This window comes from Motacilla alba, chromosome 2, assembly GCF_015832195.1.
Source record: "Motacilla alba alba isolate MOTALB_02 chromosome 2, Motacilla_alba_V1.0_pri, whole genome shotgun sequence".
In the NCBI taxonomy this organism is placed as follows: domain Eukaryota; kingdom Metazoa; phylum Chordata; class Aves; order Passeriformes; family Motacillidae; genus Motacilla; species Motacilla alba.
This window is the reverse complement of record NC_052017.1, coordinates 8,436,575-8,459,384: the sequence shown is the minus strand read 5'-3', so window position 1 is coordinate 8,459,384 and position 22,810 is coordinate 8,436,575. Positions and strand designations below refer to the sequence as shown.

Sequence of the window (22,810 nt, the reverse complement as noted above, 5' to 3'; positions counted from 1 at the left end):
ATCACAGAATCATTGAATGATTTGGCTTGGAAGGGACCTTAAAGATCATCCAGTTCCAACCCCTCAGCCATTGGCAGGGATTCCAGCCACTCGATCAGGTTTCCCAGGGCCCCGTCCACCTCGGACTCAAGGACACAAAGCAGCCCAGTACTAACTTTCAGTAGCAATCCTGAGGTACTCACAGCCCACTGAGAAACTTTGGGGGAAACAAAAGGGTTTTCCAAGGTGTCCACAGCCCTTCTTCTACTTGCTGAAACAATCTATTCAGCAGAGAGCTTTAGGAGAGCTCAGTATTAAATTGTCATTTTGTCAATAAAATGTCATTTCATCAATAGTACGTCCAGGTGGCCAAATGTTTCTGCATAATTAATTCAACTGATGCATTAAGGAATGTTATACAATATTAATCAAAAACTACTGTCAATATAAGGATCATATATAAACCCAGCTAAGAAAAGTTCAAACCTGTTTGAAAGCCGAGCTTTTTTTTCCAAGATGATCCTTCAATCTACAGAGATGTGGATTCTGCTATTGAAAATACCATTAAGAAAATAGCATGACAGTCCATGGAAATACATTATTTAATTCCTCAACTGTTTTGTCATCAGAAGGGCATTACTGGGATCTGAACTTAAATTGTACCATCTAAAACCCAGGGGTCACTGAGACCAGAGCCCTCAAGGAAGCTGCATTTGTGGTTCTTGGGAAACTCTATAATTTTGGCATTTGTGTTTGTTCTGAATAAAAATAAACTGCAAATGTTGTACAGCTTTCTGAGAAAACAGAGCTTTGAGAATACTCTGTCAAGCCAAGTAAAAGCATTTTCTTGCAGTGTCGATTGAAATGGTTTGCCACGTCAAATTCTTTTGCAAAGTTGGTTCTGCAGTGAAAATGAAGTGGTTTAATCCCAGCGCTGTCAGGAATTCACTCCTCTGTGAGCAGCTGCTGAGCACAGGGGTGGCTGATTATGCAGGGCACTGACCACCACTGACCACTGCTGACCATCACTGACCACCACTGACCACCGCTGACCACTATTGACCATCACGCTGACCACTACCGACCATCACTGACCACCGCTGACCATCACTGACCACTATTGACCATCACTGACCACCACTGACCATCACTGACCATCGCTGACCACTGCTGACCATCACTGACCATTTCTGAACACCACTCACCATCACTGACCCCTGCTGACTATCACTGACCACCGCTGACCACCGCCAACCATCAATGACCATCACTGACCGTCACTGACCATCACTGACCGTCACTGACCATCACTGACCATCACTGACCACTATTGACCATCACTGACCACCACTGACCACCGCTGACCATCACTGACCATTTCTGAACACCACTCACCACCACTGACCCCTGCTGACTATCACTGACCACCACTGACCACTGCCGACCATCACTGACCATCACTGACCACTGCCGACCATCACTGACACTACCGACCATCACTGACCACCACTGACCACCACTGACCACCACTGACCACTACCGACCATCACTGACCACCGCTGACCATCACTGACCACCACTGACCACCACTGACCATCACTGACCACTGCTGACCATCACTGACCACTATTGACCATCACTGACCACCACTGACCACCACTGACCACTATTGACCATCACTGACCACTGCCGACCATCACTGACTACCACTGACCACCACTGACCACCACTGACCACCACTGACCATCACTGACCACCGCTGACCACCACTGACCATCACTGACCACCGCTGACCACTGCTGACCATCACTGACCATCACTGACCACCACTGACCATCGCTGACCATCACTGACCACTATTGACCATCACTGACCATCACTGACCATCACTGACCACCACTGACCACCACTGACCATCGCTGACCACCGCTGACCATCACTGACCACCACTGACCATCACTGACCACCACTGACCATCGCTGACCATCGCTGACCACCACTGACCATCGCTGACCTCTCCCTCTGCCCGGAGCTCCGCCGGCGCTGCCTCTCCCTGCCCCGCCACGCCTCCTGTCCCTCCTCGCCTGTCACCGCCCTGTCCCTCCTTTCCCCAGCGGCAGCATCCCAGTCTCTGGTGTCCCCGCAGCTCTGAGTTCCCTGCCAGCCCCGCAGCGCTCGGCAGCATCCCTGACCCGGCTCCCGCTGTCCCCGCCGTCCCTCGCTGACCCCTGCAGCCCGCGGGAGGCACAAAAACCAGCCCCAGGGAGGGGAATCCTGCTCCGAGCCGGACCAGGAGCGAGCGCAGCCCCTGGGAGACGCAGCTAGGCAGGATGCGCGGCTCACGGAGGAGCCGCTTTGGGAAGTTTTATGGTTCGGCCGAAGGCTGGGTTTGTGGGATCGGTGACCGGAGGGGTGCCCTGTGCCAGGGGGCTGATCCCGGCCGGCCGCGGCTGTAAATCAGGGCTCAGTGAGTGTGCGAACACCCTCACCGGGAGACTTTAAACCGGCTGGAAAAACGAGATTGTTTCTTAACCTGGGTCTTTGAAATGGCTGAGGCATTTTTGTTAAAAAACAATGCCAGGCAGATATTTCAGATATTCGGGGATTTCAGTCCTCTCTGATTAAATGTGTGAAAACGGAAGCAAGTAAAAACAGGTCTTAGGGAAATTTTAGGGATTTACAGACAAGGGATACAAATAGGGATATTTATTTACAGACAAAGTCAGCAGCTCTGCTAAGGGTAATAATAATTCAGACAGGGAAAACACAGCATTGTTCTCACTCCTAAGAGACTCACCAGTATGAGGCTCGATGAACAATGCAGCAGCATCTACATGAGCTCTGTTGGGTTTTATACTGACAATAAATATGCATATTTTCATAAAATTTTCAATCATTTTGTTTGCATCAGTCATTCTACCACAAAAATAGCACGGCAATCACCTGCAGAAGCAAAGCAATTTAATTCTGCTCTTAAAATTAAACGTTTTATTCTGAAGTTAATAGTATGAACTGCAAACCATTTTCTAGCCTTGTATAAACAAGATCATGTTCTAGAAAGTTTCATTAGAGATATTTTTAATTTCATTACCTCCTTGTAATTATTTCCTATCCTTAACATGGGAAAATTTATTCTAGGTTGTTATCTGTCCCCAGAAAATTTTAGGTGTCACAACAAGTTAACAGGTTCTGTACAAATAAGCCACTTAAGCAAAGAAACCACTTAGATTTATCTATTTTATTTGTGCCTGATATTCTCAGTGTGTCTGCATTTTAAATGTATTTTAATGTAAAGGTTAATGGAGTTTTAATAAAGGGCAGATGGCTACTCTAATTGCAGAACACACAGCATACTCTCTTAAAAACCTCTTTAGCTGGCTAGACAGATATTAATAATTCTGAATGCCATTAGAAAAGCAGAGGTTTGAATCAAATGATTCTTTGAAGTTACATTTATTATTATACCAAAACTGCAATCGTTGCATACATTTTGCAAAGAAAAAAATGGTATTATCAATATATTTCCCATCAAGTAATCCTGTGAACTCTCTATTGTCTATTAAAATTATTTCTGTGAAAGCACCAAGTGTTCAGCTTCCTATTACCTATTGTTTTTCATCCAGATGTCAATTTTCAGCCTTTTTTTCTTTTAATTCTCTAAACATTTTGCTAGTCACTCAGTCTGCTCCCCACTCCACTAATTTGATTTTTTTTTTTTTTGCAAGAGCATGATTCCTGGCTCACATACCATTACGCATGCACATCGCAATCCCTGGTATGTGTCTTAAAAAAGAGAAGAGAAAAGGAAATAAAAAGCATGAGCTATTTTGTACTAGGCCCCGTGCCAAGGAGAGCCTCCTACCTCCAGAAAAAACAGCGAAAGCAAACTATCTATGAATACCTTCAGAGCAGCCAGTTCACTGGAGAGGAAGGTGGCCAAATGCTGTGCAGAAATCAAGAAGCCACAGGTAAAAATACTGTGGAGTTTATCAGCAAAATAATTTGATTTTTTTGAACATTTAGAGGCAGGCATTTCAAAGGGCTGATTAAATCCTCAGGAGCTCTGATGTGAATCTGAAGGCATAGCAGAATGACCATGTAACACCTAAAATAATTTAAACTGGACAGCAATTTTCTGCTTTGGAAATAATTCCTCTAACCTCTTCCTGCCCCTACTGCAGACCCCTCAGCACGAGCCCATGTACACCATAACCATCCCCATCACCCTCTGAAATTAGCAGTTACATTAACAAGGTTTTGAATTATTGGCTGGGATGCGGTTTGGGGCTCTCCAATGGAAGAGAAGTAAGTTTTATATCATTTTATGAACGGGCATTAATCAATGCTAAATCACAATGAGAGTCTTATGGAATCACATATCGCAATCTCCTGAATCGCAGGAGGAACTGGCTGTGATTGATGTGACTGCAATGGCATTTGGTACCATGAGTAGTGAGAGCAGCTCATGTTTAGGTTTTACCACATTAGGTGCTTTTTTGAGCCCACCGTGGATGGGAGGGACCTTTGGAGCCCTGGCCAGGAAACAATAGTATTTGACACATTATTAATCTACCCTTATGATTCATCTTTTATCCTTCCTGGCATTTATGTTGTTCCTCTGACACGCACACTGGATGTCCAAATGGTCCCAGAGCTGAGCAGCCTGAAGGTGAAGAGAGGTTTTGTGTGTATCCTGGAGAAGTGGCAGGTGTCCCACTCTCCATCCACATGGATCTCATATTTCTCCAAATAATTCCTCTAAAATAATTACAAGAGGCTTTGCCTCGTTTGAGAGAGGGTCCCATGGAGGCAGGACTGGAGATGGAGATGGGAACCACCTAAATATGGAAGCTCAAGGCAGCCTCCAAGATCTATGGACCCTGGCACGTTCCCATTTGGAGAGCGCAGTGACACGAGTGACAGCAAGGTACAGCTCTGCCTGCTGCAGGAGGGACTCTGTGCACAGCTCTTCTTTGCCCAAGCTGTCATGGAGAGGTCTGGAATCACCCCAGATGTGGGTGGGAGGCAATTTCTCTGTGACGGTGTTTAAGCACAGATCAGTGAAGCGCCACCCGGGATGTCCCAGTCGCTGTGTGCAGGTGTCTGAGACACTCAGCCCCACAGTGGCCCTCAGGTGCTGCAGGGTAGGGTGGGATGGGCTGGACCAGGGAGGAGGCATCAGCTGAGGGATGTATCAGTAGGAGACCGGGGATGTTCATGTCCGTGTGCACTAAGGAGGAGCCCCTGGGGGACAGGAGAGCAGGAAACAAAGAGTTTCTTTGTTTCCTCTGCAGTCCCACGTTGTCACAGCCCAGCCATGCTCACCTGCCCGCTCAGTGTTTCTGGCAGACCAGTCCCTGCACCCACCCTGCTCCTGGGGGGCTGCTCTGTTGGCCTTGTGTATATTCAGGTGCCCCCATGTCCTCGTGGAGTCCCCTCAAATGTCACAGCATGGGGACAGAGCCAGACCAGCTCGTGGAGAAGTGGGAGTGCATAGAGTCTGTGGCTGTTCAGGGAGGGGGGTAGGATGACCCTGGGAAGGACTTAAGATCACCCATGTTGCCCATCCTGTGTTTTAGGGCAGCACTTAGGGGGTTTTCCTACGCAGGAGAGGGGAGCAGAGAAGGTGAAAGAGCACCAGCCCCTCGCAGCTGCTTCTGCCACAGGAGGGACACACATCCCCCTCCACCCCAGCCCACCCCTCGGGCAGTGCTTTGGGGAGGGCCCTGCAGGTCACCCCAGCCAGGAGAGGGCTGGTCATTTAATACCCCGTTACTTACATTTGATACATATTTAATTCCCTCTGCAGCTCCCAGCCCAGGCTCCTGCACGGACAGCAGCAGCGGAGGGAGGTGTCCCTGCACATCCCGCGAGCTGCGGGCACTGCGGGGGCTGCCGGAGGAGAGGGGGGACAGGGGGAGCCCCAAAGGCGTGTTGCAGCTCCCGGAACTGCGCTGGAAAACAAAGCAAAACAAAGCAAACCCGCAGCTTTCCCCCCGAGCAGCCCGGTTTGCCCGCAGCGGCGGCAGAGGGAGCGGCGCAAGCGATTTTCAGAGCGTCGCGCTGCGCGCAGCCACCGCGGCCGCCTGCGGAGCGCGGACGGGACCGCGGGGCGGCCGCTCCCCAGCGCGGAAAACACGCGCGGTGTTTCCCAGCGATGCATTCAGCCAGATGTTCAAGACGTATGAGAGAAGAGTAGTTAAAACCCACATTATATAGTTCTGCCTAGTCTAAAATTGCACGCGCTGACCCATATATTTTAAACTGTAAACGGACTCCAGTCACTTAAAATATTGCAACGTCGATAGGACTAATTAATTGGAAATAAGAAACGAAAGAATACAATTAAACGAGGAGAGAATCATTTTCTAATTTAATAGCGGGACATTTATAAAGATCACAAGCTAAAAGGCATCGAATGATCCTATCGACGGAGTGTTAAATCAGCGCAGCTGGAGGCGGGGAACGGCCCCGGCCCCTCTCCCTCTCCCCCGAGCCGCCGCTCCCATCGCCGCCCCCGCGCAGAGCCGCGCCCCGGCCCGCGGAAGCCCCGCGCGGTGCCCTCAAATGCGGCGATGTTTTATTAGCCCCCATTTCCTAACAATAATTTATTGCGATAAAACAGACACCCGAGGTCCTCTTAAATTGTCTTTTTATAATGAATAAATTTAAACTGGCTAATTAATATATAAACTAACCCAATTTGTCAGGTTGATTTGTATTTTAGTTAATTGTGAAAGTAATTACCACACGGGCAAATTAACAGCTTTCTGGAAATGACCAAGGCAGGGTTTTTATTTCCTTCCTGGGTGAAGAAAATTCATTTTTCCCAGCTCTTGATGTGATGAATAAAAGTCATAAATCTGGGTGATTGGTGCAGGCAGAGTCTAAATGGCTTCATATTTCATTTTAGGTTTAATAGAAATATTCATGCTCTGTTTTAATGAAATTAAATTGAAGGGGGGTGGACTGAGAGGCTGTCGGTCGGGCTTAAAGGGGCAGCGCACTCTGGGTGGGCTTTTTGTTGTTTTCCTGTGGATGAACAAAAACTGTCCAGCGTCCGTTATTCCAGACAAACCGCGACCGATTGGAGAATTGCAGCGGTAGCAGGAATAAATTTTAAATTGTTGTTTCACATTATCTGAAGAGCAAGTCTAAAGCAATCCAGGCAAAACTTTAGAAAATGGCTTGTAGGGCAGAAAAAAAAAAGAAAACAACCAAAAAATATCTAGAAAAAGTATCCCGGTCTCCTAAGGCATGGCGAGCTTTTTGTCCAGGTGTGGGGTCTGAGGTGAAGGCAGGGTTCTGGCAGACCGGCCCCTCTCTGCAGCTCGGAGATCTTGGAGTGCATGAAATGCCCTTTCCTCAGGAGGGACGGGCGGAGGCTGTCGCCCCCCGAGCCCCCAGGAGCAGCGAGGCGCTGTTGGAGACCCAGCCGCCTTTGGGACCTGACCGGAGCCCTCCGGGCAACCCCAACTTCCTTGCCGGACGAAAGGAAAAAGTTTGATAAGGCAGAGGCATTTTCCAAGCGCCTGAGGGTGCTGGTCGCAGCCCAAGCACCCGGAGGCAGAGCGGCCCGGGGCAGCCCCCGGCCCAGGAGCGGCCCCGGCGCGGGAGCCGCCGGCAGCCGGGGCCGCTCCGTAATGGATCTGATCTGTGACTTGTTGATTTCCCCTGAGCAAATAAGGCTTTGATGCAGTCCCGGCGAGAGTGGTTAGCTGATGAATTGACAAAAACTAATCAGCTTTATTGGGAAACAGGTTAAGGGCAGCAGAGTGTCAATAATTCTCCGCCTGACCCCCTCATCCATTAGGAGAGGCAGCTGATTAGACCGAGAAGACCCTGTGCTTTTTGCACTGAAATTGCTTTCATAAACTCACCATTATTAGCAGTCAATGCAAGCGGCTAATTTAGAGGAGACATCCCGAGGATGTCACATTTATCAGGGAGGTTTATGTATCATTATCTCATTTACAGAATGTCGCAGCGTAATATGTGTTTTTGGCAATAACGCTGGCCCGCGCCTGCGGTTTGTAGCGGCTTTGGGGGTATCGGGGGAGTCGATTGGGAAAAATGAGAGACACCCCCGTCGCAGGGCTCCGGGCGCTCCGCTGTTCCCACCGGGATTTACCCCAGAGCCCCACGCCGCCCCCTGCGTGCACCGCCCCGGCTTTTCAAAAGGCGAGATAGGCATCTGTTTGCCCACGGCCGGGCAGCGGGGGCTCTGCTGAAAGGGACCACCCGGAGGTGTCGGGGGAGCGCGCTCCTTGCGCTATCTCCGCCGAGATAACCGCGCATTGTTGGCTCCCGGGCAATATACTGGATCAACACAGGTGCGGGAGCCGCGGGGAGTTCAGCAGGCCCGGATGCCCTGCGGCACCTGTGGGGACAAACACACGGAACGGAACGGTGCGGGGGAAGGAAAAAAAAAAGGCTTTAAAAATTACGAAAGGAAAGGAAAGGAAAGGAAAGGAAAGGAAAGGAAAGGAAAGGAAGTTTAAAAAATTGTACTCAAAAAAAAAAAAGTCTGAAAATCGAAATCCCTCTCCAAGCGCCAGATATCCGTCAGCCAAAAGATGAGACACCCAGGCCGAAGGAGTCCAGACGGGGCGACCGGTCTGAGCCGCCCCCGGGGCAGTGATGGACCGGGGTCGGGGGACCATGCGACCCCGGTCCTCGTTTCCCACCAGCCGGCCGCTTCTTCTGCCCCATCGCCACCCGGAGAAGCGTTCACGGCACCGCCCACCCTCCAGCGCCGGCCGCTGCCGGCCGCGCATCCCTCCGGCCGCGGGCACGCGTCCCCACGGGTGTCCCGAGCGCAGCCCTGCACCCACGGCTCCCTGCTGACAGCGGATGGCTTCTCCTGCAGCTCGGTCCCTCGTCCCCAAAACTGCCCCGAGAAGGGGCCGCGCGCTGTGCCCAGAGCAGTGTCCCTGCGTGCGGGACAATCCGCAGCCGCCGCGGGCCCGCGCAGCCCCGGCGCGGCCGACCCGGGCATCGGGGACCGGCACCGGCTCCGCCCGGGGCGCCCGGCCGGGGACAGCCGCGTCCCCGCGTCCAGCGGGCGGGACAGCGCGCACTGGAGGGGGGTGGCCCTCATCCCTGCCGGGGCCGGGGCTCAGGGAAGGAGGCGGGTGCGGGTCCACCACCCTCCTCTTCCTCCGGACTCTGTCACAGGGACAAGGTCCGCTCTGGGACTGCCCGGGCGTGGGGCACAAAGTGACGGTCAGTGAGAAACGTGGGGCCAGGGGGCGACGGCCCTGGGATGCCAGGGGCGACGGCCACGACCCCAGATCCATTCTCTGGGGCCTCCTCAGTCCCGCGGTGCCCGGGCAAAACCGCGGCGGCTCATTAAAACCATCCTGCGACTCGGTGTCCCCCTCTTCATCCCAGGGAGAGGGGGCGCTGGGCTCTTTTGCGAGGTTCGACCCCAGTCCCCGCGGCGTGTGCGGCTGTGCTCGGTGCGTGTTGGGCTTTCCCGGGCTGCAGCGGCTGTTCGGGAGCATCTGCTCCCCGGGGCCCGTGTGCGGGTGCTGTGCGTGTGCCTCTGCCGTGCCACGCGTGTGCATCGTGCCAGGCCTATGCACGGGTGTGCCCGTGAGCCTGCTGCAATTGGTGTCCGCACGTCCGTCCTGCTTGTGTCTGTGTGTCTGTCGTGCGAGTGTGTCCGGAGGCTCTAGTGAGCTCAAGGAGGGGGAAAGTGCAGGGCAAAAGGGGAACACGAGGGCGCTGAGCAAAGGGTTCGTTGTCTGTACGTGTGCACACCCCGCAGATGTGCTCCGGGCCTGCCTCCCACGGAGTAGTGTCGAGGAGACAGGGGCAAAGTTGTCAGATATTTTGCTGGTTGTGTTGGACTACATTTCTCTTCTCCATTTTTTTCCCTTTCTCCCTCTCTTTTCCCTTTTTCTCTCCCCCTCTTCGTTGTTTTTACTTTTCCCACATCAGGGGCAGGGGCCAGCAGGGACAGCGAGCGCACCTTGTTCTGGTGGTCCCGGCCGCCCCTAGGGCACAGTCCCGCCGCCCCCCGGGTGCGGAGCGGCCCCTCCCGGGGGACTCACGGCGATGGAGCCCGCAGCCGAGACCCTTCTCCGCGGGGGAGAACTTTTCAAAGGAGAACTGTTTGTCTTGGTAGCGCTTCGTGCCGTAGCCTGACCTTTCGCTCACACGGCCGGGGCCCCCCCGGGGAAGCGGGACCCTGGTAAGGAGAGACCCCCTCGCCCCGCTCTTTCCCTTTTCTGTCCGAGGCTGTTTGCCTTAGATAAGCAGGTGTAATAAGGCTGTTGACAGACCCGGGATTTGGTGGCAGGGTGACTCCCTGACCCGCAGGTGTTTATTCTTTCCGACTCGTTAAAAACAGGCCGGCGGCGCGTTTACGGCAAATATTTACCGGGTGCGGGAATGGTGGAAAACTGTCATTGGGCACACGGCGGAGCCAGCGCGGCCGGCGGAGAGCCGCACACTGCCGGGGCTGGGAGGGTTGTCTCCGCGGGGAGCAGCCGGTTCCCCTCGGGTGTCCCGGGCTGTCCCCCTCGGGTGTCCCCCATGGCTGTCCCGGGCTGTCCCCCTCGGGTGTCCCCCCCCGGCTGTCCCGGGCTGTCCCCGGTGCCGCCGCCCGCAGCGCGGGGCGCGCGGAGGGGGCGGGCTCTCGGCGGTGACGGGTGGGCGGCGCAGCCAATGGCGAGCGAGGCCGCAGCGGCGCGGGGCCAATGGGAGCCGCCTGCGGCCCTTGAAGGGGCGCGCCGCGGAGCGCGGCCGCACTGCCGCCCGCCGCCGCCGGGAGACGCGGCCGGCCCGGGGCAGCCGCGCGGTCCCCAGCCGCCTCCCGCCGGCGCTCCCATGGAAAAATCCAAAAATTTCCGCATCGACGCGCTGCTGGCTGTCGACCCCCCCAAGGCGGCGGCGGGGCAGAGCGCGCCGCTGGCCCTGGTCACCTCGCTGGGAGGCAGCGGCAGTAGCAGCAGCGGGAGCGGCAGCCCTCCGTCCTCGTCCTCCTCTTCCTCGTCCTCTTCATCCTCCTCCGAGCACCCCTCCAGCGGTCCCGCCGACTGCCTGCGCACCGACAGCCCCTCTCCGCCGCGCCTCCTGGCCGCCCACTGCGCCCTGGTCCCCAAGCCCGGCTTCCTGCCCGGGGCGGGCTCGGGCTCGCACCCGCACCACCACGCCTCGGCGGCCGGCATGGCCCTGGGACTGCACCCCGCGGCGCCCGGCGGGCCGGGCATGCCGGCGCAGGCGGCCCTCTACGGGCACCCGGTGTACGGGTACTCGGCGCTGGGCGGGCAGCACCCCGCGCTCTCCTACCCCTACTCGCAGGTGCAGGGAGCGCACCCCTCGCACCCCGCCGCCGACCCCATCAAGCTCAGCGCCGGCACCTTCCAGCTGGACCAGTGGCTGCGGGCCTCCACCGCGGGCATGATCCTGCCCAAGATGCCCGACTTCAACTGTGAGTATCTGCCTCCCTCCGCACCGCGGCCGCGTCCCCTCCGCCCCCTGTCCCGCTGCGCGGCCCTACCGGCAGCTGCCTCCTCCCGAGAGGGTAGAAGCCCCCTCCTGTCCCCGCCTGAACAAGCTGCAGGCTTGAACTGGAAGAGACGCTTTTAATTTTTGCCAAATTTATGTTAGAATAAAGAAATAGCGCTCCGCAATGGGGAACGGGGGTGTGCGGTCACATCGCCATTCCCTGCCCTTGAGGACAGCCCGGCCTCTCATGGTAGGTTAAACGGGAAGGTGACGAATTGCTCCCTGCCTTTGCAAATGCCCTTTGCCGCCGTTCCCGGAGGGTAGAAGCCGCCGGGGAGGGGAGGTGGGAGTTGGTCAGAGGCCAGGGCAGGGGCAGGAGTCCTTATGGTGTCCCTAAAACCCCAGTCTCAATGTAACTCCCCAAAAGCGAGGTGGCAGGTCGCATCACTCACTCACCGTTCTTAATTGTATTTCTCCTTTATCGGAAATGGACGTATAATAATAATGATGATGTCAGGCCTCCTAGGCAAAGGGATGTTGGGAGGATCTGGGGTCGGCCAAAAACTTGGGGTTCTGCGTTCCCTGGAGATAACGAATAGGAAAGAAGTGCAGTCGAAAGGGTTTAGGTCTGGGCCCAGGAAAGGCTGGGAGTGCTGGATGGAAGCAGGCAGCCCCGGAGTCCCGGCAAAGCACCGTGCCGAGCTCTAGGCCTCGCGGCGATGGGGAACTTGCATCTGGTTTAAGCAAAGATCATTTTCGGAGGTGTGAGCTCTCGGTGGGAATGGCCGGTTTAACAATACCGGAGGTGTAGTTTTACGAAAATCATGCCAGGAAAAGAATTGCGATTTTTTTTTTCTCCCCCTTCTCCTCCTCGGCACACACATTCGCAGACAAAAAAGTCCATTGTTTTCTCTCGGATTGGGATTGTTTAGACTGGAACATTCAAGAAGAAAAAATAATTAGGAAAGCTGTTAGAGTCCTGCCTCTCAAACAAGGGGCAGAGGGGAATAAATAACCAAGCAAAACGAGTCTCGGAAAATCGCACCGCGGTGAGAAAATCTCCCGGGCGCTGCGGCCGGGAGCGGACACTGTCCTGTTCTTTCTGCCGCTTTAGCGAGCTGTCTCCGGCCGTGGAGCAGAAGCAGTCCTTTCCCAGATTTCTTTTATTTTTCTAAACCTAATAAGCCAAAGTATCTAAATAATTTGAGAAATGGGCAGTAGCGCTGCCGGGTCGCATGCCTGGGGGTGTCGGGGCCTTCACAGAGGCTCAGTTCCCGCTTCCTTGTGGCTGATTTTTTTTTTATTGTTTTGGTATTTTCCCCCCTCTCCAATAAATCCTTAGTTTTAGTTATTTTTTAATGAGGAAAACACGCTTCTTTTTTTTTTTTTTTTTTTTTTTTTTTTTTTTTTTTTTTTTTTCTCCCTACCCGTTTCCAGTACAGTTTTTATTCCTCGCTGATGATTTACGCTCCGCTCCGAGGGGCAGCCGGTGACGGGCGCGGAGCGGGCCCCAGTCTCGGTCCCGGTCCTGGTTCCGGCCTGCAATCCCGCTAATTAAACGGGTATGGGCGGGCAGGGAGTGCGGCAGGTTTAACTAAAACATTAAATGGAGCAAATTGCCGCTCCCCGGAGAGCCCCGTGCCCCTTCGCCGCGATCCCTGCCTTCGGTTTATTGTCTCGCGTTTGTTGGGCTCTTGGGAAATCAAGAGACATATTTTCCTTTATTTGAAAGATTAAATTTAATTCCTTTTTTTTTTTTTTTTTTTTTTTGGTCCCTGTGGGCGATCCCCTGACACGGCGGAAGCCGAGAAGCCCCGGAGGCAGGGAGGCTGGAGGCGATCCCCGCCGGTGGAGGATGGTCCAGCCTCGCTCAGTCTCACACGCAGAGCCTTTCCTGCCTCCCGGGGGATGCGCGGCCGCGGCAGGGCGGCTCCGCGCTCACCTCCGCGCTTCCCCTTCTCTTTTCCCAGCCCAGGCGCAGTCCAACCTGCTGGGGAAGTGCCGCCGACCCCGCACGGCCTTCACCAGCCAGCAGCTGCTGGAGCTGGAGCACCAGTTCAAGCTCAACAAGTACCTCTCCCGGCCCAAGCGCTTCGAGGTGGCCACGTCGCTGATGCTGACCGAGACACAGGTGAGTGTCCCCGGCCCCGCGAGGGCTGGCCGGGCGTGGCTGCCCCGGCGGGCGGTGGATGAGGGGATGTGTTTGTGTCCCGTCTCGCCCAGGTGAAGATCTGGTTCCAGAACCGGCGCATGAAGTGGAAGCGCAGCAAGAAGGCGAAGGAGCAGGCGGCGCAGGAGGCCGAGAAGCCGAAGGGAGGCGGCGGCGAGGACAAGGGGGATGAGGACCTGCTGCTGCCCGCCCCCGAGAAAAGCGCCGGCAGGAGGATGCGGGAGCTGCCCGACAGCGAACCTGAGGACGAGGAAGACGAGGAGGAGGAAGAGGAGGCGGCGGCGGCCGGGAGATGCTGTCCGTACCACTCCTCTGACTGTTCCGAGGCGGACGAGGAGGACACGCAGCCCCGGGGCCGGCAGGGAGCCCCGGCGCAGCCCCAGTGAGCCCCCGCGGGTCCAGCTCCTCCAGCCGTCCCACCGCTCCTGGTTGGCACCGGTCCCGCTCCCCACTTGTTCTGATTTCTCCCTGCTTGGAGAGGGATGGAGAAGAGGATCCTCCGCATGCCGGGCGGGGAAGAGGATTTATCGTGAATACAGTGTTATTATTGACTGAAAACCAGACAAAACTTGAGCTCCCTCATCCCCCACCCCTGCCCCCTGGAAGCGCGTTCCTTTCGCTGAGTATTGGAAATGTTTTGTTCTTACTATATATCGGGAAATCTGTTTATGTCATGAACGTTAAAACTGCTGGAAATCTCAATACTGTCTTTATTTTTGTATATCATATTTATAAAAAAAAAAATTGCTTCTACTTATGCATGCTAAGTTATTCCCCAGGTCCTCCCAGCCGTGCGATGGGGGGGGAAAAATAAACGGCGTTTTTTACTGGAGGTGTACGAGCGCTGTGTGAGGGGAGGATGCTCCCGGGTCGGGGCATCCCGGTGCTTTGGGAGGGGCCGAAGCGCTCGGGAAGGAGCCGGGAACCGCTTCCTAACCCGAATTTAGCCCGGTGCCACAACTGCCGTGTCTGATACTGAAAGGATATTCTCGAGGGGAGAGTGCAGGGGTGAGCTGCCCTCGGCGACAGCGCTTTCGGGGCGGCGGCGGCGCTCCTGGCCGTGCGATGCTTTTGGGAGCTCGAGGACTGGCGGAGGCACCTCCTTCCAAAGGAATGGGGCCTAGGAAAGGAGAGAGCAGCGTCGCTTTCCTGGGGCGGCTCGACGTCCAAAGGAGCGAGGCGCTCCCGCGCCCTCCCCGGTCCCGAGGCCGGGCCCGCGGGCTCCCCGCCCCGCCGGCGCTGGAGCGCGGAGGTTTCGAGAACTGCGCCATTTATCTCGCCAATAAATTTGCAGATCAATTAATCCCTGTCACCGCGGCTCTTCCCCAAATCAATTATAGCGAATTTAAATATAATCACTGGCTCATCCCCACCAGCTCAGGGCCACGTCTGGCAATTCATCCCCGTGAATGAATTACGGGGCGGCTCCGCTCCGCTCCCGCGCAGGGGGGCGGAAGGACGCGGATCCTGCATCCCACCGCTCGTGGGGCACCGCTCCCCCTCCTAGCCCCGGAGGATGAGAATGAGGAGCTCAGAAACACAGAGCTTTTCCACTCCCGTGCACTTTAAAAATAAAAATATTAATAATTTTAATGAAGATATTTTTCTACAAAATCGCGTTAACCTGTCCTGCGAGGCCACAGCGTGACCCCTCCTAACGGCATCTGTAAAAATCTGCCCAGGGAAACACAGGCTGGCGGATGCAGGAAATTATGGGATGAGATTCAGGAAGGAAAAGTGTTATCCCTCACGGAGAGCTTCAGGTGGCTTGGCTGCAGGTGGCATCCAGGCATAATCAGCTGGCGGGCCCCGCAAACCCCGTGCCCCGGGGCGACACGCCAAAAATCACGATATATCAAAAATCTGAACAGATCCCATGTGTCAAAAGACTTGATCGGGATAATCTCGATTTGGGCTTGATCGATGCCTAACCCCTTGCGCGGAAACGATCGCGTTGGAGGCTCTGATTTAAATTTGTGAACGATTTTCTTTTGGTCACAGGCTGTGGAGACTTCAAGGCCATAGGAAAGATTTTAGTATCTCCGTGGTTTTTCACGCCGCTGCTGAGGCTGCATCTTCACGGGTGAGCGGCCGGGCAGGAGCGCGCAAGACCCGCGCAGGGCCGCGGTGGCTCCTCCGCCCTAATCCGGGCGACACGTCCGAGTCACCGTCAGCAGGATTTACCTCTCGCTTATACCTTAAAACGCCTTAACCGTATCAGTCCGGACGACACCTTATTATCTCAAAAACCCCACAATAAATGAAATACAGTGCATAGTTTTTATAACAACACCAATAACAAAACAACAACAACAACAACAACAATAATAATAATAATAATAATATTAATAATGCTACCTGAGATCACACCCCCACGAAACAATAAAGATCCTCCCTCAGTCATTAATTTCCAATTAAACACCCATTAATTAAGCTGGCAGGCGTGCCCCACCGGGCCAGAAATATCCTGTATGCCCAAGAGGTGTGTGTCCAAACTCGCCTCAGCCCCAGGAAAACCAGCCTTGCGGGTACAGGCAGCTATTCACGGAGCCGGTATCAAAGTCCTACCGGTGTATTGTGTCTGTCTCAATAAAATTAATCTCTTTAAAGCGCAGCGTCTCACAAGAATACCTTCAGTGTTCCAGACTAAAAGGGCAAATATGTTTTTCAGATTCTGTTTTTATGGACGGATTAAAGTTTATTTTCCATAATAGGGCACCTAATAAAACTCATAAAGCTCTGTCAGTCTTACAGCTGGTGGCCTCATTTAACACTTTCACTTCGTAAATCATTTTACAACTTACCAGGTGTTTCCAAAACTGAAAGGAGAGGAGGGGGAGAGAGAACAAGAGGGGGAAAGAGAAATTAAAGTCACTTAAAATATAGATACGGTCCTTTGGCGCTGGGTGCGTTTGCATTGTCGCTTGGAAGGGCTTCAAAGAAGGTGTCGGTCCCAACGGGGGAGAAAAGCCTTTTAATCAGGATTTCCCACGCTCTTTTGAAGTGCGGAGGCTCGTCCCCACGTGCAGGGCAATCAAAGGCTCGGGGTGATTAGCGGGGCCGGTAACGCGCACGACACGCCCCGAGCTCCGCGCTCCCGGAGCGCCCGGCCCGGGGAGGCTCCGCGCCCGCTCCCGGAGCGCCCCGGGCGGGGACGGCTCTGCCGGGGGGGCCCAGCCGGGAGGCATCGAAGGGGCCCCATTATCAGACACAAGCCAGCCCAGGCAGCGGCTGGGGCGGAGCGGACTCGATCTCTGGCTGAGCCCGCAGCAGGGTGTCCCCGCAGCAGCTCCGGGGTGTCCCCGCACCCGGCCTCATCCCCCGGCACCCTCACTCTGCCCCAGGAGCCGCATGCTCCCCGCCTGCCTCCCCCACACCCCCAGGAGCCGCATGCTCCCCGCCTGCCTCCCCCACACCGACCCCCCTGCACCCCTTTCCAGAGCATCCCCAGCACCCCCGGGTGCCCCGCTGCTGTGGGTGGGGTTGCGTTGCCTCAAGACCCAGCACAGGCAGGGCTTTAATCCAAACTCCTGTTTGTAATTTCACTATTCGGTCGGTTCCTTCCCCAGACGCAGTAGGTAACAAACCTCTTAAAATTTTCATTGCTGTACTTGAGAAGTGGTAAGTATGAACACGGACCTTTGGTAGACATTTTACTTTAAAAAGCGACGTGGTTTAGGCATGGATGTCATTAACTGGCAATTTCACAAGCATTAAGTGCTAAAACAAAAGAACCGAAACAGGATCCATATGTTCGAGGTAAACCTGCTAAAAGTCTTTCAAATGGGAAACCATAAATATATAATCTCCCTCAAACTCTCCGCGAAACTGCTGCGAATGAAATACTCCGCTAGCAGAAAGACTATTGATTATTTCGGGAGTCCAAACTATCACGTCCATCCGAAACAAAGACATGAATGTTCTATTTCCCGGTGATTTCTCTGGCTCTCTAGCGGTTCTGTGTCCTCCTCTCACACTCCCTCCCTTGGTGCCTGCGGGGCTGGACAAGCTGGGAGGGCTGGCACCGTGTGCCTGCTGCTCCCCTGGATCCTTCCAGCCTGGTTCCTGTCCCAGCTCCGATTCCTCTGCCGGGGAGCTACAACAAGGCTTTCCAGGTGACACCAGAGATGCCCCAGGACAGTGGTTCTTATCGTAATGCCTTTCTTTCTTCCCCAAATTTCCCCTTGAGCGCTGTGGGTGCCGAGATAACCACACCGGGCTTCAGCTGTGAAAGCAGAACAGAATTTGTTAATTCCTGAGCCGTGCATCGCTCCTGTGGTGCAGGGAGCTCCTCGGTCGGCTGTTTGAATCCCAGAACAGCACACAGGACAAATAGTGGAAGGGATGAAGCTCCCAAGCTCCCCTGGGTGTTGTGTAGTGACCAGATTACAATCTTTTCTGCTCCCCAAAAATGGTCAGGTCAGGTCTGGCCAGAGGTAAACGCCAACTGCACATGACTCTGGGAATTACTCAGCAACTGTGACACAGATTTTTTATTTTTCACCAATAATACTCATGCAATCAGAATCACAGCAACAGTGGATGGAGGTTGTTTCACATTAAGAAGACGTGTTCCATATTAAGAAGAGGTTTTGTCTTTTCTGGGACTTTTTGCTTCATTTTTCTTGCCTCGAGGGTTGTGTAATGTCTCTTCCAAACAGTTTTCTACGAGGGCAGTAGAACCAGGAGGTATTTACCATCTTCTCCCTACTCTGAGAACAGAAGAACTTTAATTTAACTGAGTCCTAGGTGGAAATGGAAGTGCCTGTATGGAAATGGGATCATCTGCAACGTGAAGGAAATCAGAGTGGTTTTTCTCTGATCACAATCTACTATAAGATTTGGTTTTCTGTTTCCTTTTGGAAAAACCCCTGCATTTTGCTGAATTAGTCTAACTGGGACTGGTCTCCAAAATGATTAAAGAACAACAATGTTTTCCTGTAGTACAACTCAGCAGAGGCAGTGGCTTGCAATGGATTTTGTAGCTGCAAGCCTTAGCTCCATTTTACTACCTGCAGGATATTTGCAAGCAGATCACAATTTCCTCCAATTAATCCACTGTTTTAAATTATTATTCACAGGACTTCTGTTAATGTTCTTGGCCAATGGCACCCTTTGGCAGGTGGGACTCCTGTCTGAAGAGGGAGCATGGATGAACAATGCAGAAGTTCCTGATTCAGCTCTCTCTTCTCTTCCCGCACAGAGGAGATGGGGACAGAGAATTCCTGTCCCCATCCAGCCCTGCTTGGCTGTGGGTACCATATCCATTAATAATAATAATAATAATAATAATAATAATAATAATAATAATAATAATAATAATAATATAGCAGCCAACATGGATTTTGATATAAGGCTGGGGCAGGGGAGTGATCTCAATTTAGAACACCTCAAGGGATGGGGCAGATTGTCCATTGCTTGGTATCCCTGGATGGCCTTTCTGGAAAGGATGTGGAAGCCAAGCAGAAGCTGCTGAGCTGCCTCTGGGGCTGATTTCTGCAGTGTAATAGTGGCTGGCAGAGTGCTGGGGCCTGCCTAGACCATCTAATGATTCTTTCTGGACTTCGAAATGATAGATCTATAAAGCATGTATTGCTGTAGCAGCTAGGTGCAATTTTAGAAATGTTAATGAGTAATTACATAAAGGTTGTCCACAGTCATCGATGTTAATCACTGTTCTTTTGCCAGGGGTAATTAAGATGACACTTCAGCAGCATCAGCCAGTGGTTCCTGCTGTCTGTGCTGTCTCCTTCTCCCCTCCCAGCTCCTGCTGCAGCTCTCACCCTCCTTCAGGGATCTCTTCTCTCTCTTCATTCCTCCCTGGCTTTTCTGAAGGGCCTAGTTCAGCACAGCCTGAGGATTTTCCAGCTGTTTAATAGTGTTTCACGCGGTATTGTGAGGGTGAGCTGGGGGTGCTGGGAGAAGCAGATTTGGGTGATGTGAGGCAGTCATCTGCTGCCCCTACACTCCTGCTCAGAGCATCAGGGCACTCAGCTCTGTTCTGCAGGTGACTTGCTTGGACAATGTGTGCAAGCTACTTCACCTTTCTTGAGCCTCCACCTCAGGAAATGGCTGGTCTTCACACCTTGTTTTGCCTATTCTTGTGTCTTGGAAACCTCAATAAATGACAGTGGAGGACATGGAATAACAGCTATCTTAAGTGTGTGGCTTGCTGTAATAAAACCTGTGAATTTTATCCACATTTTCCCTCTTCAGCCTGTGCTCAGATTCCACTCAGTGTAACACAGGTTCCAGGTGATGGAAAGCCATGGTGGAGGTTTCAGCAGAGGTCTGATGCCCTGTCTGTGCCTCTGAAATGTGCCACTCTTGCAGTTACCCAGAACCTCATGGGTTCCTCTGGCTTTGGGGTGGGAGGAAGAAATCTCTTTTATCAGCTATGGATGGCAGGATACCTGAACCTCCAGTCTTTTATTCCTCCAAATCTTCATCTCCAGGACTGATAATTACATCTACAGGTACGAGGGTAGATTTTGGTAGCAGATGAAAAAGGGATAATGTTGAAAAGTCATAAATGTGCTCTTCTGCAAAACCTGCTACTCCTGTGCCTCTGACAGCTCCGTGTCAGCCCCGGGTAGCCCTGGCTCCTCCCTGGAAGAGGCCATTTCAGGGAAAGTGTTCCTCAGCTTCAGACAGTGAGGGTGTCAAAAACCTGGCCAGGAGCAAAGGTTTGCTTCTCCAGTTCTTAGCAGTCTGATGGCTCCTTAAACTCACAACCCCAGCGTAAGGCTTCCCAAGAACCAGGCAGCCCAGAAGCATGGATGGGTCTAGGGTCTCTCCAGATCTGATTCTCACACCAGGTTTCAGACCAGAGATAAGAGATTTGAACTGATTCAAAACCCACAGCAGCTTTTGAGTTGATCTATTGCCTTCTGCTCAAGCTCTGAAGTGCTGGTGAAGAGCTCCCTAGAGCCTCCCTCCACAGCTTTTATCATCACAGGAACAATTCAGGATTCTCAGGTGCTGTCCCTGCCTTTCCTCATCCCTGACACACAGTACCTGCATAATCCCTGGCATAATAAATATCCCCAAGGGACCTACACACAGTTTCAAACCGTTTCGGTAGGGAAATTTGGAAAGTAAATACCATCTAGCCAATATTTTAAGGGTGATTTGAACTACAGAGTAAGGAAAAAAAAATCTATTCAGAATCTAAGGCTTTGGCTGAGGAGGAAAGATAATTTTTTGAAGATGCAAGCCTAGAAAATGCAATCAAGGTGACTTATTTTTCCTCAAGGTGACACCAAGCATATCCTGGGTTATTGTCTCTATATTAGAAAAACATACTGTTCTGTCCCCTGGCTGTAACCAATGGCTGCTCTCCAGTGAACTTCAGTGCCTCCAACAATATTCCCTGCTATTCCACACCAGAGCCACGAGGGCCTGTGCACCCAGGAGAGATTTGAGAGTACTCTTATCATCTGAACCATAAAAGGTCCATAATGGAGTTTTTAATGAAAAAATGTGTAATGCTTGGAAATCTTTCACTTATGAAAATGAAACAACCATTTCACTGTAACTGATAAAAGACTATTAAGGAACAATTCAAAAATGGTCTCTGCTTTAATTTTGCTCTGTACCTCTCATTCTAGTTCCATTACTCAGTCATTTTTAATTCACTTTGAAATGAATTCCACTCAATTCACACAAGGTGAGCTGGTTTTGGTGTGTTAACAGTTTTGTCCTAGGACACAAGTTTTAAGGATTTTTTGGTGCCAGCTGGCTCTTCCTAAGCTTATCCTTGATAGATGCTCATTCATTTCCTTAAAGCGTTATTAGGGAAACCACGTGGTATCCAGTTTGGAATTGAGCATGCATCTAAATTAGGGGGAGGCTACTGTAATTAGCTTTAAAGCAAGGCTGCAGGTCAAACCAGAATTTGGGGATGCATAGCACAGCTGTTTCTTACAGGCAGCTTTGCTGCCCATGCCTGCAAGCCTCATGCTAAACTATGCTTTACTGGAGGGTGAAGGAAAGTTCCTCCAGGAGATGAAATCACAAAAAGTGTCACATAGTAAAAGAGTCACAATCCCTGAAATCAGTCCAACCCAAAAGGTCTTGGGTAAAAATTACACTCAGCCTTTTAAAAGGGACCCTACAGATCAAATTGTCTCCTGAAAACAAAATTGCTTTATGAACTGCAGGAAAAAAAATCGTATCTTGACTCACACACACGGGATGTTAACTGGGAACTGAGCTGCAATTATGATCAGTGCAGCAAAAATTGGAGCATTAAGAGTTGCCACTCACATATTTATTAAGCTGAAACCGCTGTCGTGCACTGGCTGCTGCTGCTTTTCATGCGCAAAGTTCACCCGCAGAACAATGGGAATGAAACGATCCCAGATGTGCTCTGAGCACTGGATTGGGTTGCACACCTTCCCTAGCAGCAGGCAGGGCAGCCCCGCTGCGTCTGCACCTTGGGAGCACGACTGACATCAGCCCCTCATCCCCGGCGTGCAGGACAATGGAAAAATGTCAAGTGAAAAAAAGCCCTGCAGATACTTGGCTCGTTCAGGTGTGGTGTTAAAACCCTGCCAAAAGGACTTGTGTGTGATTTATCAGCGTAACGCTCCGGCCAAAGCTAAAAACCAGACTTCACCGCCCTGTTAATTTTGATACAGAAAACAGAGAAGGTTTAAAACACTGCTGTCCAGCTTAAAAGAAAACAAAAATCGAAGCTGCCATAGTAGCTGTGAGCAGATCGTGCTGTTTAAAGGGGGAATTGAAATTTTCTGCTACACGGCTCAAAAATCAAACATCCGGCTTTTTGTTAAATGCATCTAAAGCAAATCACACCGGGTTTTCCACGGGTCTGCTGGGAGTAAGGATTAGTGTTGCAACTGTAGCTGCTCGGCTTTCCAGCATATTGTATTTTGACCAATCCAAAACCCTTTTCTTCTCATTAAGTAGCAACTCTCCCAAACCTGCTGTATGGAAGAATTTGGGATATTTTAAGTGACATCTTCATTACTGGAACGATCAGGGACCATTTCTCACAGGGGTTCGACATGGGCTGCCAGACTAATACTCAACAGGAAGAAACCTCAACGGGCTGTATTTGTGTGTGTTATTGAACACTTATTCTGTGCAGAAAAAGCAAAATGTGTCCCAGCCAGGTGTAACTTCCCCAGCAGCCTCTGCTGGCAGGCAGTGCTTAGTGTGCAGTCCTGTGGGAAGGCAACT

The 22,810-nt window shown here is 52.4% G+C and overlaps 1 protein-coding gene across 1 annotated transcript; it reads left to right on the top strand.

The window, feature by feature from the left end:
* Window positions 1-10,815: 10,815 nt before the first annotated feature.
* On the top strand, window positions 10,816-14,412 carry MNX1 (motor neuron and pancreas homeobox 1). Its single transcript, XM_038128518.1, has 3 exons — window positions 10,816-11,419; window positions 13,407-13,567; window positions 13,660-14,412. Exons 1-3 carry the CDS (start codon window positions 10,816-10,818, stop codon window positions 13,990-13,992), a joined length of 1,098 nt encoding a protein of 365 aa, XP_037984446.1. The 3' UTR covers window positions 13,993-14,412.
* The last annotated feature ends 8,398 nt before the right edge of the window (window positions 14,413-22,810 follow it).